Source organism: Psittacula echo (genome assembly GCF_963264785.1).
Source record: "Psittacula echo genome assembly, chromosome: 7".
NCBI classification, from domain to species: Eukaryota; Metazoa; Chordata; class Aves; order Psittaciformes; family Psittacidae; genus Psittacula; species Psittacula echo.
Genome location: NC_137740.1, coordinates 31,642,429 through 31,654,907, shown reverse-complemented (window position 1 = coordinate 31,654,907; position 12,479 = coordinate 31,642,429). Strand labels below are relative to the sequence as shown.

At 37.6% G+C, this 12,479-nt stretch overlaps 1 protein-coding gene across 8 annotated transcripts in view; it reads left to right on the top strand.

The window, feature by feature from the left end:
- The window catches only part of PIK3CA (phosphatidylinositol-4,5-bisphosphate 3-kinase catalytic subunit alpha), a 44,615-nt gene extending 36,247 nt beyond the window's left edge, over nucleotides 1–8,368 (top strand). For 7 of the 8 annotated variants that reach the window (XM_080624179.1, XM_080624174.1, XM_080624178.1 and 4 more), the window contains 4 exons: nucleotides 2,055–2,225; nucleotides 2,737–2,854; nucleotides 3,022–3,173; nucleotides 4,379–8,368. In XM_080624179.1, the coding sequence (XP_080480305.1) occupies nucleotides 2,055–2,225; nucleotides 2,737–2,854; nucleotides 3,022–3,173; nucleotides 4,379–4,649 (712 nt within the window). In that variant the 3' untranslated portion in view covers nucleotides 4,650–8,368. The remainder of the gene's footprint in view (nucleotides 1–2,054; nucleotides 2,226–2,736; nucleotides 2,855–3,021; nucleotides 3,174–4,378) is intronic. The other variant, XR_013957465.1, reaches the window with a different exon arrangement.
- Nucleotides 8,369–12,479: the final 4,111 nt, after the last annotated feature.

Genomic DNA, 12,479 nt, shown 5'->3' with positions numbered 1-12,479 from the left:
GAGAAGTGGAATAAGCATGATGTGACAGGCTGATTTAAAAAAAAAATCAGAAAAATTGCAACTGTCCATCTGCTGTAGTGAAAGACTGAAACGAGCATGCAGGATGAGGCAGCTGATGGGCCCTGAATCTTGAGCAAGCTGCAGACAAAAATCAAATCTTTTGAGGATCTAGAAATTGCAACTCATCCCACTAAGGCCACTAAACTGTATCTCTCTATGGTACAGAAAGTCTAACAGTCTTTAAGAAAATAGATAGGTTGCAGTGTTTTCCTTTGACCTTCAAATCGGAATTTTTATCTAAAAATGCAAGTGTAGTTAGGTATAAATATTTTTTTAGTAACTGCAAGTAAAGTTCTGTTAATCCATAAAGGAGAAGCCCACCTCCACAGCAACACCAGCAACCAGCTCTGCCACTGGCTGTGCATTGCAGTGGTGCCTCTTGGATTCTTAGGGCTAATACAAAGCCATGATAGATTTTCTTCTTTTTCTAGTTGTTGGTTTTTTTTTTCACCATGGCATCACTAAGAACTTGTGATACCCCAGTGTTCCTAAAAGGCTGGTTTACTCTGTAGGTGTGACACTTTCACTCCAGAAAGGAAACTTCAGGAGGGAAAAAGGCTGCTTTTAGGTACATGACCATCACTCCCAAATATTTTAACAGAGGATGGTAAACATGGTAATGGCTGTGTTTCTTTCAGTCTTTGAACAAAGGACTGGTTTTGACTTATTTTTTGCAGATAAAGTGTTTTGAGCATACCGGAAGAAATACAGATTTTAAAGGAAGGGTGATGAAAGAGACCTGTGAAAAAAAGGGAAGGCAATGGAATTAATTTCTTTTACTTGTAAAGAGAAAAATGGGCTACTCAGATCATATAATCATAGAATCCACTAGGTTGAAAAAGGCCTTAAAGATCACCAAGTCCAACTATTACCCCAGGACTGCCAAACTCACCACTAAACTGTCACTAAGGGCAAACTTATCTCCCCCAGAGATCTCCCTTTATGGCTGCCCCTCATGATATCCACTCACAGACACCTCTCATCTGCCCCCCTTAGTGGCCCACAGTGTTTAGCTGCTGCCCTTACGCACCATGGCCACCCCTCATACCCCATGGCTTCCCCTGCTTCTCCCCTCATGATCTTTCCTCATGACTGCCCCTTACCCCTCATGGCCACCCCTCACTTCCCACAGCTGCCCTTGCCCTCCCCTCACAATCTCTCCTCATGGCCATCCCTCCTCTCCTCTCCCCTCACGATCTCTCCTCATGGCCACTCCTCCTTTCCCTTCATGATCTTCCCTGATGGCTGCCCTTCCTCTCCCTTCATGATCTCCCCTCACGACTGCCCTTCACCCCTTATAGCCACCCCTTGTCTCCCCTCATGTTCAACAGTGTTTGAATTAATATCATCCTTTGAGTTTCACTTTGTAGTCCTGTGGATTACAAAAAGTGATTTTATGATTTTCTTTGAAGAGTCCATTAACAAATATCTATTTACAGTTCACTAACATCTGGGTAACATCAGTCTTGTTGACTGTAGAGTCCAGTTTAGTATTTGTAATATGGTCAGATACTATTCAGAAACTCATTTTGAAGGTCCTGTGCTGGTTTTACATACAAAGTATTACCTGCTACTTGCTTACAGTAACCCATGGAATCTTAACAAATATTTTCTGAATACATAGATTCTATCTCTAATAATTCACTTTGAATATCATTGAATAGATCTTATTAAATTATGCTGAATGCCTTTTAAAGGGTTTTTCCAGAGTATTGCCTAAGGCCTCCAGGAACACATTACTAAACTTTTGCCTCAACCTTTTGTCCTGATATAAAACTGAAGAATGACATTGGTGGACACAGTGGCTGGCATGTTACTGTAGTAATATCTGGTACATTTTTTCCACAAGACTAGTGTTAATACAGCTATAAAACATTAAAACAGGTTTTCATATCCTAAAGTAAGTGACAGGTGATACTTGATAAGGGTTATCAAACATACCTGTTGCTTGCTGTCTTAAAACTTAACTTTAAAAAAAACCCTTTTTCTTTCAGGATGTTGCCTTATGGTTGTTTGTCTATTGGTGACTGTGTGGGACTCATCGAGGTAGTCAGGAGCTCTCATACCATCATGCAGATTCAGTGTAAAGGAGGCTTGAAAGGAGCTTTGCAGTTCAACAGCCATACGTTGCATCAGTGGCTTAAGGACAAAAACAAAGGAGAAATGTGAGATTTCCTGTTGCTTGTTTTTCTTGTTCATATGCTCTTTTTGATGGAAACTTCAAGAGAACTAAAGCTGATCAAGTGTGGAATTATGTCCATCTGGTTTTGGTTGGTTTATTTTCTTCCTGTAGCCTTGTTTGCCTAGGATTCCTGGTTGTAGCTCTTTTAATGGGTTCAGTTGTGTGACTTCTCTCAACAGTAAAGCTTAAGTTGGAAGTAGAGCTGTGAAGATTTGGCTTAAGTCTCTATTTTAACAGTAGCTCATCAAAATGAAAACTGCTGGACTTCAAAAGAGTCAATTTAATAGCTAATTTACTGTTCAGTGATCTAACAAAGTACTACTGTTCTCAGAGTATGCTGAATTTGTGCCTTACTGTGATACGGTCCAGAAGCTCTGCTTCATTGATGGAGGATAGTAGAAGTTGGCTCCTCCTCAATGGAGGGAGGGGAGGGGGAAATCTACACTTTTGTGTCTTTAGAACACCTGTATGAAAGTGTTTCCTGTTTTCAATAGGTATGATGCAGCTATTGACTTGTTTACACGTTCTTGTGCTGGTTACTGTGTTGCTACCTTTATACTGGGCATTGGTGATCGCCACAATAGTAACATCATGGTGAAAGATGATGGACAAGTAAGATACATTTTTCTAAAAACATAGCATAATGTCATATGTCACCTTGATATGAGTTGGTTTAAAAAAAAAAAATCCATCTGAACTATAAGTAAATGATCAATTTTACTATGACATACTTTATACAAAGAATTACTAATCTTAAAATACCTTTCTGTTTTTCCAAGCTGTTTCACATTGACTTTGGGCACTTCCTGGATCACAAGAAGAAAAAATTTGGTTATAAAAGGGAGCGTGTGCCATTTGTCTTAACACAGGATTTCTTAATAGTGATTAGTAAAGGAGCCCAAGAATGCACTAAAACAAGGGAGTTTGAAAGGTGAGCCTTTGCAGCATTTAACTTCCAGAGTATTTTGTACCTAAAATGTACTTTAGTACATTCTTCATTACTTTAGTACATTTTATCTTTAATTATTAGACCTTTTAACTGAAAAGTAGTATTTTAATTGGCTTGCAGCGGGAATGTTCTAATCCTGTAGCGGAGGATCAGCCATCGACTTATCACTCAGTAGGTGATAGCTTGTATGTGGGCTTGGGTTCATGAAACCTCACTTTAATTTTGCAGGATCAGCACATATGTGAATAAAGATAAATTTTTAAATATCTGAAATTCTTTTGATAACACTTAAAATCCTTTTAGCATTGCGTAACTGCAAAACCAGAATTCTTAAATATCAGGTGTAATGTGCATCAGAGGCTTGCTGGTCACTCAGCAATGCTTCTCTCTCCTATAGCTCCTGTGATATCAGCTCTTCAGCTGGCCTGTGTAGTTTATGACATTCTGCAGAACCTGCTAAGAAAAGATAACTTTAAAATAATAAATAAATATCTGATGCTGTAGTCATTCTTAATATGTGTCTTTCCAGAGATTCAGTCTTTGAGAGTTTCAATTTTAATCCTAATTTCATTATTAGGCAGAGACAGATTTTAAGTTATAGTGTCTGTCTCAATGCTGCAGTGAAGATTTTTGGCATTTTTTTTTTCCTTAACCTCACTTAAATTAGTGGTTTCAGCATAAATGTGCATTTCTCACCCAATGTTGTGATACAGCAAATTCCCCTGTCTTCAATGCCTTCTCCAGAGTATCTAAGGAGCAACAGCTACTGCCCTTTTAAAACTACAGGAGAAGTGCATCTCTGATAACCAGGAAAGCATTTTTTGCAGCTATGTATCAGAAAATGTGCTTTGAAATCTGAAATGTCAGTAGCAATGAGTGAAATGGCTGTGTGAACACCCATAAACTTGTTGTTAAATACTTGCATGAATTGCAAATGAGGTTTAAGGCTAGAAAGCCTGTCTTCAGTCTGGCTATTGTGTTAGTCTGACCACTACTAATTCTTACTGAAATTAAGATAAACCTAAGTAGGAAGATGAGTATATTTTCTCAGCAACATTATGGTGTTCTTATTAGACTGTCTACTTCTTTAGTGTCCAGTTACCTGAAAACTGTTTTGGAAGTGAAAAAGTAATACACATCTAACAGGGAAATAAATACACTGACCTTTTTTCCCCTATCTCTTCCAGGTTCCAGGAGATGTGTTATAAAGCTTATCTAGCAATTCGGCAGCATGCCAATCTCTTCATAAATCTTTTCTCCATGATGCTTGGCTCAGGAATGCCAGAACTGCAGTCCTTTGACGATATTGCATACATTCGAAAGACCCTTGCATTGGACAAAACTGAGCAGGAAGCTCTGGAGTACTTCATGAAGCAAATGAATGATGCTCACCATGGTGGCTGGACAACAAAAATGGACTGGATCTTTCACACAATAAAACAACATGCTTTGAACTGAAATGAAAACAAAGAAGACAAGAACTGAGAGCCCACTTTGTGGGTATTGCACTGTTAATACCCATTAGCAGCAAAGACTGGTTGCATAGGAATTGCACAAACCATGAAGAACATCTGAATTTATGGCAAGAAAAGAGATGAACTGTTCAGACAACTGTTGAAAAATAATGTAAAACAGGGTTTCAGATAGCACTAAAATTGTACACTTCAAAAATTAAGCTTTAGTATGATGTGTGACTTCATGTTATGCCTTAAGCCCAAAAAGGAAGAACGTCTCCTTTTTTCATTTGATAGGATAAATTAGAAGGAGAAAGAAAATAATGCTAGCATGAACATAGAGTCCATCACATATTACCTTAGATCTGGTACAACAGGTAGAGCCTATGCTGGATTGACAAGAGGGGGAAGAGAACTCAAGTGATAGCAAATATTTAAAATCCGCATAGGCTGAAGGAAAGGAGTCTCAAGCTCAAAGATCTAAAAACAATAGTGAGAGGACAGTGCCTTTTAAATGTGCTCAGAGGCATTAACAGTTATGGGGTTTAGATGACCCTTTGATATCTGGGTCTGTCATATGCACAGTTTCTGAAAGCAGTAGGAAATAGGCCCACTTGGTATGGTGTTTCTTCTGCTCAGTATTTCTAGAGGTGCAATTCATACCTTCACAAAGAAACTCCCTGTCATCCCCCAAAACTGACTAACCTGGAAATTGAATGGTCAAATTGGGTTTAGTGCAACAGAGAGTTGTATTGTTCATCTTAGGTTTGGTTTAATCTAACTTGAACTGAATAGATTTTTTTCATACATGTTTTCCAGAACCTAAAGAAAGGTGAGTTATTAAAATTATTGAAAGATTATTTTTTTATAAAGGCTATTTATATAACAGGAACTATTATTAATATATATTCTTTATTTACATGATTTGTCCAATATTCACTCTTTTAATTTTGCAGCCCAGTTCTATCTGTCCAAGGCTCCCGTTTCCATTAATGTCACTGAAGGTGACCAGATATACTCCTAGGACCAAATTCAACCCTGGTGAAAGAGGACACAAGTACCATTAAAGAAGTGGGACATACACCCACTAATGCCAGAGGTGAACTTGGCCTAAGTCTCTTCAAAAATTTTTGGGCATCACTTTCACACTACTGAAGTGATATGTTGGCTATTCAAGGAATGTACATTTAAGCCCTCAATCTTTGGGTCCACCATTTCTCCTCTTTCTTCTTCCTTTGGAAGTGGTTGTTTAATCTGGATAACATCAGTAACAGATACATCAGAAAGAGAATTTTAGGTTTTTCAATATGATCACTAATAAGCAGTTCAACATACAGCAGATGTGTTGGCTAGCTCAAAGCATGTGGAGTTACCAAACATTTTATAGCTTTGTCTGTTTTGTGTGTGTGTTATATATATTTGTATACCTAGTTGTTGTCCTTTAACACAATACAATGTGTGCAATCAGTTAAATTGGCACCACTTTTTGAAACTGTTCAGAAGTACTGAGGATTTCAGATTGCCCTTATGCACAGCTTCAGGTAGGAGTGGTTTTCTATTTATTAAACAGTTTTTTTAATTAGTGAAGCCCACAATTCTGAGGGTGATGTTCACCCTAATATTTTAACTTGCTAGATTTGCAGCACTTGGAGTGAATTGCAAAGGTCTGGGGTTTTGGGGGGTTCAGCTAGTTCACTGGCAAACATGCACCAGGGCGCCACTCAGAAAGTGCAATACCCCATGTGATATAAAATATGCTGACAGTTGGTGTTAGATTAGAATATAAGTATATAAATAAACTGTACTTTGTGCAGGCTGTACTGATGAGGTAATGAGTGGTTGGCTTGATTTAGAAAATTGTAATATATCAAAAATGTGCAATCAATTACATTATGAAAGCCTTCGGGGATTGTAAAGCCAAGACTTTGGTCTTTCGAGACACTTTCATAGTCAAGATTCTGCAGTCAATTACTGCACACATGGATACTTGATGCTGTGGGAGGAAACCTGTTTTTGTGAAAACTGCAGAAGTTCCAAGAATAGTATGGGGAATGTGAAGTTGTATTTCCTTAGTTCTGCTGAATATTTTGGAGTAGTCCAATACTCTTTTTATTGACTGTTACATCATCCATTTTGTTCATATGAATATTTTCATTCCTGCTAACCTTGGTCTTACTTTCTAGAGCAAAATTACCCTTGTATGTATTACTTAGCAGTCAACACACTCTGAAGGTTCAGCTCTCTTAAAATATGGCTTGGATTCAATTTAAATTTAGCTCACAATCTGAAACCCTGTTAGCTATAACTCTTAATTTAACTGAGTGAAACTGTTGCACAAATGCCACATTAGGTGCTATATTATCCTTATTTGTCTGGTATTGAAACAATGCTTTACCTCATTTATCTAAGAGATGGTCAGCCTTTTCCAGCCTGAATGAAAATATCAACTCAAATTTTTTGGATGTTATGAGCCCAACTTCTTTTGTACTTTGTTCCTTCCTAGCCATTTATTTCTGTAAATATAAGTATGGATGTCTTTCAGTTCAGGCACGTTGTTCTGCACCCTTTTTGCACGAACAGAAAGGTATGAGGAATTAAGCTCTGTTTCCAAAACATACTGCAACTAAATGCCATGCACACGCTGTAGGAGTTTTGAACATCAAGTAGTAAAAGAAAGACTTTAATTATCCCAAATCATACCATCATTATATAGACTTTAAATTTAAAGAAAAAAGAAAAAAAAAAGTAGAAGCTCATGGGCTTTAAGCAGTTCTTACCATAATCAGGAGGGGCATTTGAAAAATGTTCTGCCAGTGTTTCAAAACAAATAAATAAATCCTTTTAGCTTCAAAGCATTTAACCCTAATTACCTTATCCTGTTGTGCCAGTCTTGTGCTGATGTAACTTAACTGAAGTTAGTGGAGGTACTGTTTACTTACATTGATGTAAATAAGAGGATGGCATCTTTTCTCAGTATCAGAAATAAGATCTGCTTATAGACTGTAAAACCACCTTTGACTGAGCTTTAGATTTTTACAGAGATGGCTTGGAATTTTGATTTTATTTTTAACTATTCACACTTTATGGAGATTCAAAAATGTTCCCTTTGTTCTGAGAATCAGTTGCACAAAACACTAAGTAGCTTATTTTGAGCTTGAATTGAATCTGAACACTTTACTTTTTGCAGAACTTTGTAGTAGGACTGCCAGAGCAAGGAGCCCAAGACTGGGCATGTGTTTTAGTACAAAGCATTAGGAAATGGTGATTTAGGGAAATACAAATTTAAAAACAGTAACTTTTTCAACTGTGAAACTACATTTGATTTAATGACAGAACAGGCTGCTGATAATTATTTTTTCTTAAAAATACGTTCTTTGCTTTCCTAAAAGTAGCAGAAGAAGCGCCTGTACTGATTTATACATGCACACTTTTCTGTTCCAAAAGGGTGCATTAGTAGTTTTTTAATAAGCAAAATGGATTTGCAGTATATATATATATTTTTTTTTTAATTAAAAGCATTTAAATAAAACCAAAATTGTTAGTGGTTTGGCATCTTGTGGAGAAGATACAAGCCTGCATATTAAGGGCAATATAGAGATTACCAAGCTTGTAGAGAACTTTGTATGTGATGACGCTGCTGTTAGTGGGTTTGGAAGGTTGTTTTTGGTTTTTTCCAGCTTTCTTTTTTATGTAAAATATTAAATGCTCTTCAGGTGGTCAGTAGCCCATGGTTGTTGACAGTTTGAAGGTATTTTCTTTGCTTTGTCATTTTTATAACTGCATGTTCCAACATCTGTACTTCAGAATAATTGTGAATTCCTCCTTTTTTGCATGTCTGTACAGGTTGCAGACCTGGGCTGGACCCATTCAAAAAACAAGTATCAGAAAAGCCACTTGAAATTACTGTTCTGTTGATGTCTTTGACATCTTGAAAATGCTTCAAGTTAGTGAAAATGATGTGGTATTACAGAAAGAATTGTAACTTGCTGCTTCTAAGATTTTATTTTATTTTATTTTTTTTTTCTCATTTTAGTTTAACTTGAATGGAAGAAGAACCACGCTTGGTTTTGGTTGTGGGTTGGGGTTTTTTTTGTTATTTGTTTTGCTTTTTCTTTTTAAATACTACACGCTGTGGATGTTGTGGATTGATGAATCCCGATTTAATTTTGCATTACATATTTCATACATATAATGAATTTGTATCTTTTTTTCATGCTGAAAGTTGTCTCAGTTTCAGTAGGGCTCTCTCTGTCCAAAATGATGTGTAGCTCACCACCCCTGCTGTTGCTTGTGGGTGTTTTGGGTTGGTTTTTTGTTTTGTTTTGTTTTTTTACATCTGCGTTAATGAAGGGAAGCCAACTGGAAACTGAAAGTTCTCTATCTGTATACACTAGCCAAATCTATAGGTGCTCTGGTCTTTGAGGAAATTCTGGTTTCATTTTATGCTCATATAACACTGATTTCATCAGAATCACTCTGGATTCACAATAGCATATGAAATCAGAATTAGACTATATGCATATTAAAGCTCCAGATTGTTTATTCATATGATGCAGTGTGAAGTGTTCTTGTAATGAGAGGAATGTTTGCTAGCAGCCCAGTTAAACACTTGACAATTTTATTTTGAAATAGTCTTTATTAACTAGCCTTTTCAGCTCTTCAATTCATAACTCCTGTGACAATGTCTATAGTTATTTTGTTCCTGAAACTTTCAGGATTTTTATTATTTGCTAGCTTAAATGTTTCCTCTTCCTGCTTTTTCATAGTATAAAGACTTGTAGAACCCACACTCAGGAAAAAGAGTTGCTATTAATTGGCAGTACAGTATTCTTGACTTCTGAACTTTATGGGATAGACTCTTGAAAGGATGAGGTCTTGCTGTATTAGCACTCCTGACTCAAAACCAGAGGTGGATTCCTCTGTCCCAGTCTCTTCCCTTCCCTCTCCAACACCCCTCTCCCCTAAAAAGAACAACTCCCTTTAAGAACAACATAAACTATTTGTAAGATAAGATCGACTGAAGCAATGGTCTGCCTGTACTTTGAAGCTAGTCCACATTGGTTTTTATAAATGTGTCGTAAGTTTAAGTGTCCTTACTGTCACTTCTGCATGTGATGCAATATTTCTTTGGCATAAGGAAGGCCAAAAATACGCTATTCTATCTTGATTCTTTCTGAAATTCTGGTGCCAGATCCCCAGTAGCTATTAAACTGGTTTAGGAACCATTTAGTTAAGTGTAACTGCATAAATTTTGTTAGGAACCTGTTCTAGTAATAAAATTAATCATAGTTAAACCTGAGTTAATTGTATTGCTGGAGTTATAGAAAGTCTAATTTGGGCAGAAGCTGTTTCTCCTAAGAATCTCGTCTGTTGTAGTTTAATCCTTGAGAGCCAAAACATGGATATTCATGGCTGCAATCTCACTCGACTTTGTTTCTTTGGTTTAACTACTTTTAAACTATTTCCAGGCTTTAGTAATAGTGTTCTGTTCCCTGAATTATCAACTGCCCTAGGCTGTCCAAAGTTGTCTTAAGGTTTCATTTGGGGCAGGAGAAAGAAAAGGAAAAGACGGAGATGCATCTTCCTCCTATCTTGCAGGCACTGTGGTCCAAATTCTTCATCTTCTCTTGTAAAGATAAATCTATAACTCATGATTTGGGAGTATAATCCCTTCCCATTGCCCCCTTGCACCTCTGCAAGTTCTAACTGAATATCCACATACTTTCTCCAGCAGGAGAGTGGATTTTGATAAGGATTTAAAATGTATACAGCTGCAGTCTGAGGTCTGGGTTCTCAGGCTTGAAAATTTGAAAGTATAGTTACTGTAACTGGCACCACAACTGCAAGGATTTCTAGAATCACACAGAATTGTTGAGGTTGGCAGAGACCTCAAACTGGCCTAATCCAGCCACCCAGTTTGAAGCAGGGACACCAACAGCAGGTTGCTCATGACATTGTCCAGTTGGGTTTAGAGTCTGTCCAAGAAAGAGTTTACAATAAAAGCTTTTCCTTAATGTTTATATAAAATTTCTTCTATTTCATTGCCCAATGTCCCTTCAATGGACAGCAGTGAGAAAAGTCTTGCCTGTCTTTTTGCTCCTCTCCATCAAGTATTTATATATATTGACAAGGTGCCCCTTGAGCTTTCCCTAAGCTCAGGCTAAACAATCCCATCTCTGTCAGCCCCACCTCTGTCTTCACAGCCTTTTGCTGTTCCTTTACATCCATGTCTAGCTCTTGCTGGAGAGCCCAGCACTGGACCCAGCAACCCAGGTGTGGCCATACCAGCACTGAGCAGAGAGGCAGGATGAAGGCTAACCTACCTGCCTGGCGATGCTCTTCCTAAGGCAGTCCAGGATCCTGTTGGCATTTTCAATAAATAGAGCCCAGGAGGGTGTAATCTCTTGATGCTTATATGTAACTTTGTGGAAGCTGGTAGCAGTTACATGTCTGCATCAAAAGCAGAGTGCAAACACCCACCAGTGCTTTAAATATCTTTTAAAATGAGACAACTATCTTTGAAATAACCACTACTGGGGGGTGGGGAGGGGGGATGTGTGTTGCCATGTTTTTGTCATTCTGTGATAAAGGTCCTGTGGTAAAGTAGTTAGAAAGCAAGACATTTTTAGTGGGCCAAGAAAGTGTTTAAAATGCAGCAAGATGCATGTGCTGTCATACTGAGAAGAGTCTTGCAGTACTTATGAAAAGCAAAAACCCACAATCCTTTTTTCCCCCTTCTGCTGTGCTACTCAAGTAACAAAAGTTTGGCCTATGATAATTACTGTAGTTCATGTTCATGGGAAACTGTAAAAAGTCTGCTTTTTATTTATCTTCTCGGTCTGTATCACATGCTGTTTATTAAAAAAACCTACTTTGTTTTTTATCACACTTTCGAGTGTTAATGTATATACGCTAACTAAATTAAAATAATGTGGTTGATACACTTGTGAATTCTGAAGTGAGAAATTAGGGAATCTCAAGTCTTGCAGGTGTGATTTGGTGTTGCAGCTCTGCTTTCAAAAAAGGCTAGAAGAAAGGACAGAGAAATTCTATACATCAGTTAATCTGGGGGATAACATGGAGTTTGCGTTACTTACAGATGGGTTGTCCTAAATACATGTGGCATTTGGTTTTCGTACTTGTTGATCTTCAAAATGAGTAACTTAGATGTGGGTTGTCAAAGTTATGATGAGAGCAGATGTTATTGAAGTGTTCCAGCTGGAAGGAAGTCCCTGCTACATAAGTCTGGTTTTGAAAAACATTCTTCATGCTTTCATTACTGAAACTATATTTAAAAAAACAAACAAACAAACAAAACCCAATCAAAAACTAAGCTGTATTTTTGGATCCAGTGCTAATTTTGAAAGAGTAAAAAACATGTTTGGGAAATTAGTCACTGGTGCATGTAAGAGCATGGGGTTGCAGTGGAATTGCCTCTGTGGACATGTTGGTCTGCTTTGGACTTCAGTTGCTAACAAACTGTTACCATGGGAGGGATTTGAGCTCTCTTGCTGAGAATTCCACTTTTTTTGGAGGGACAAAGGAAGCGTTAGGGCTTTTAATCAGGTCACTTCTACACATCTTTGTCCCTAGTAACCTTGAACCTTTGTATGCTGGTCAGCTCCTTCTGATCACTGCTGCCTAGCTTTGAAAACGGCTATGTTCTAGTAGGTTCTCCGTCTGCACTGGATCAAACTCCATAATAAAAGGTGGACATCATTATCCTTACATTTATTTTGAAGCTCAAGCTGAGCTCTAGACTGGAGAGAGCATATCAAAGAATGGCTGGTGATTTTTGAAGTAGCTAGTTCAGTAACCTGAACTATCAAATTAA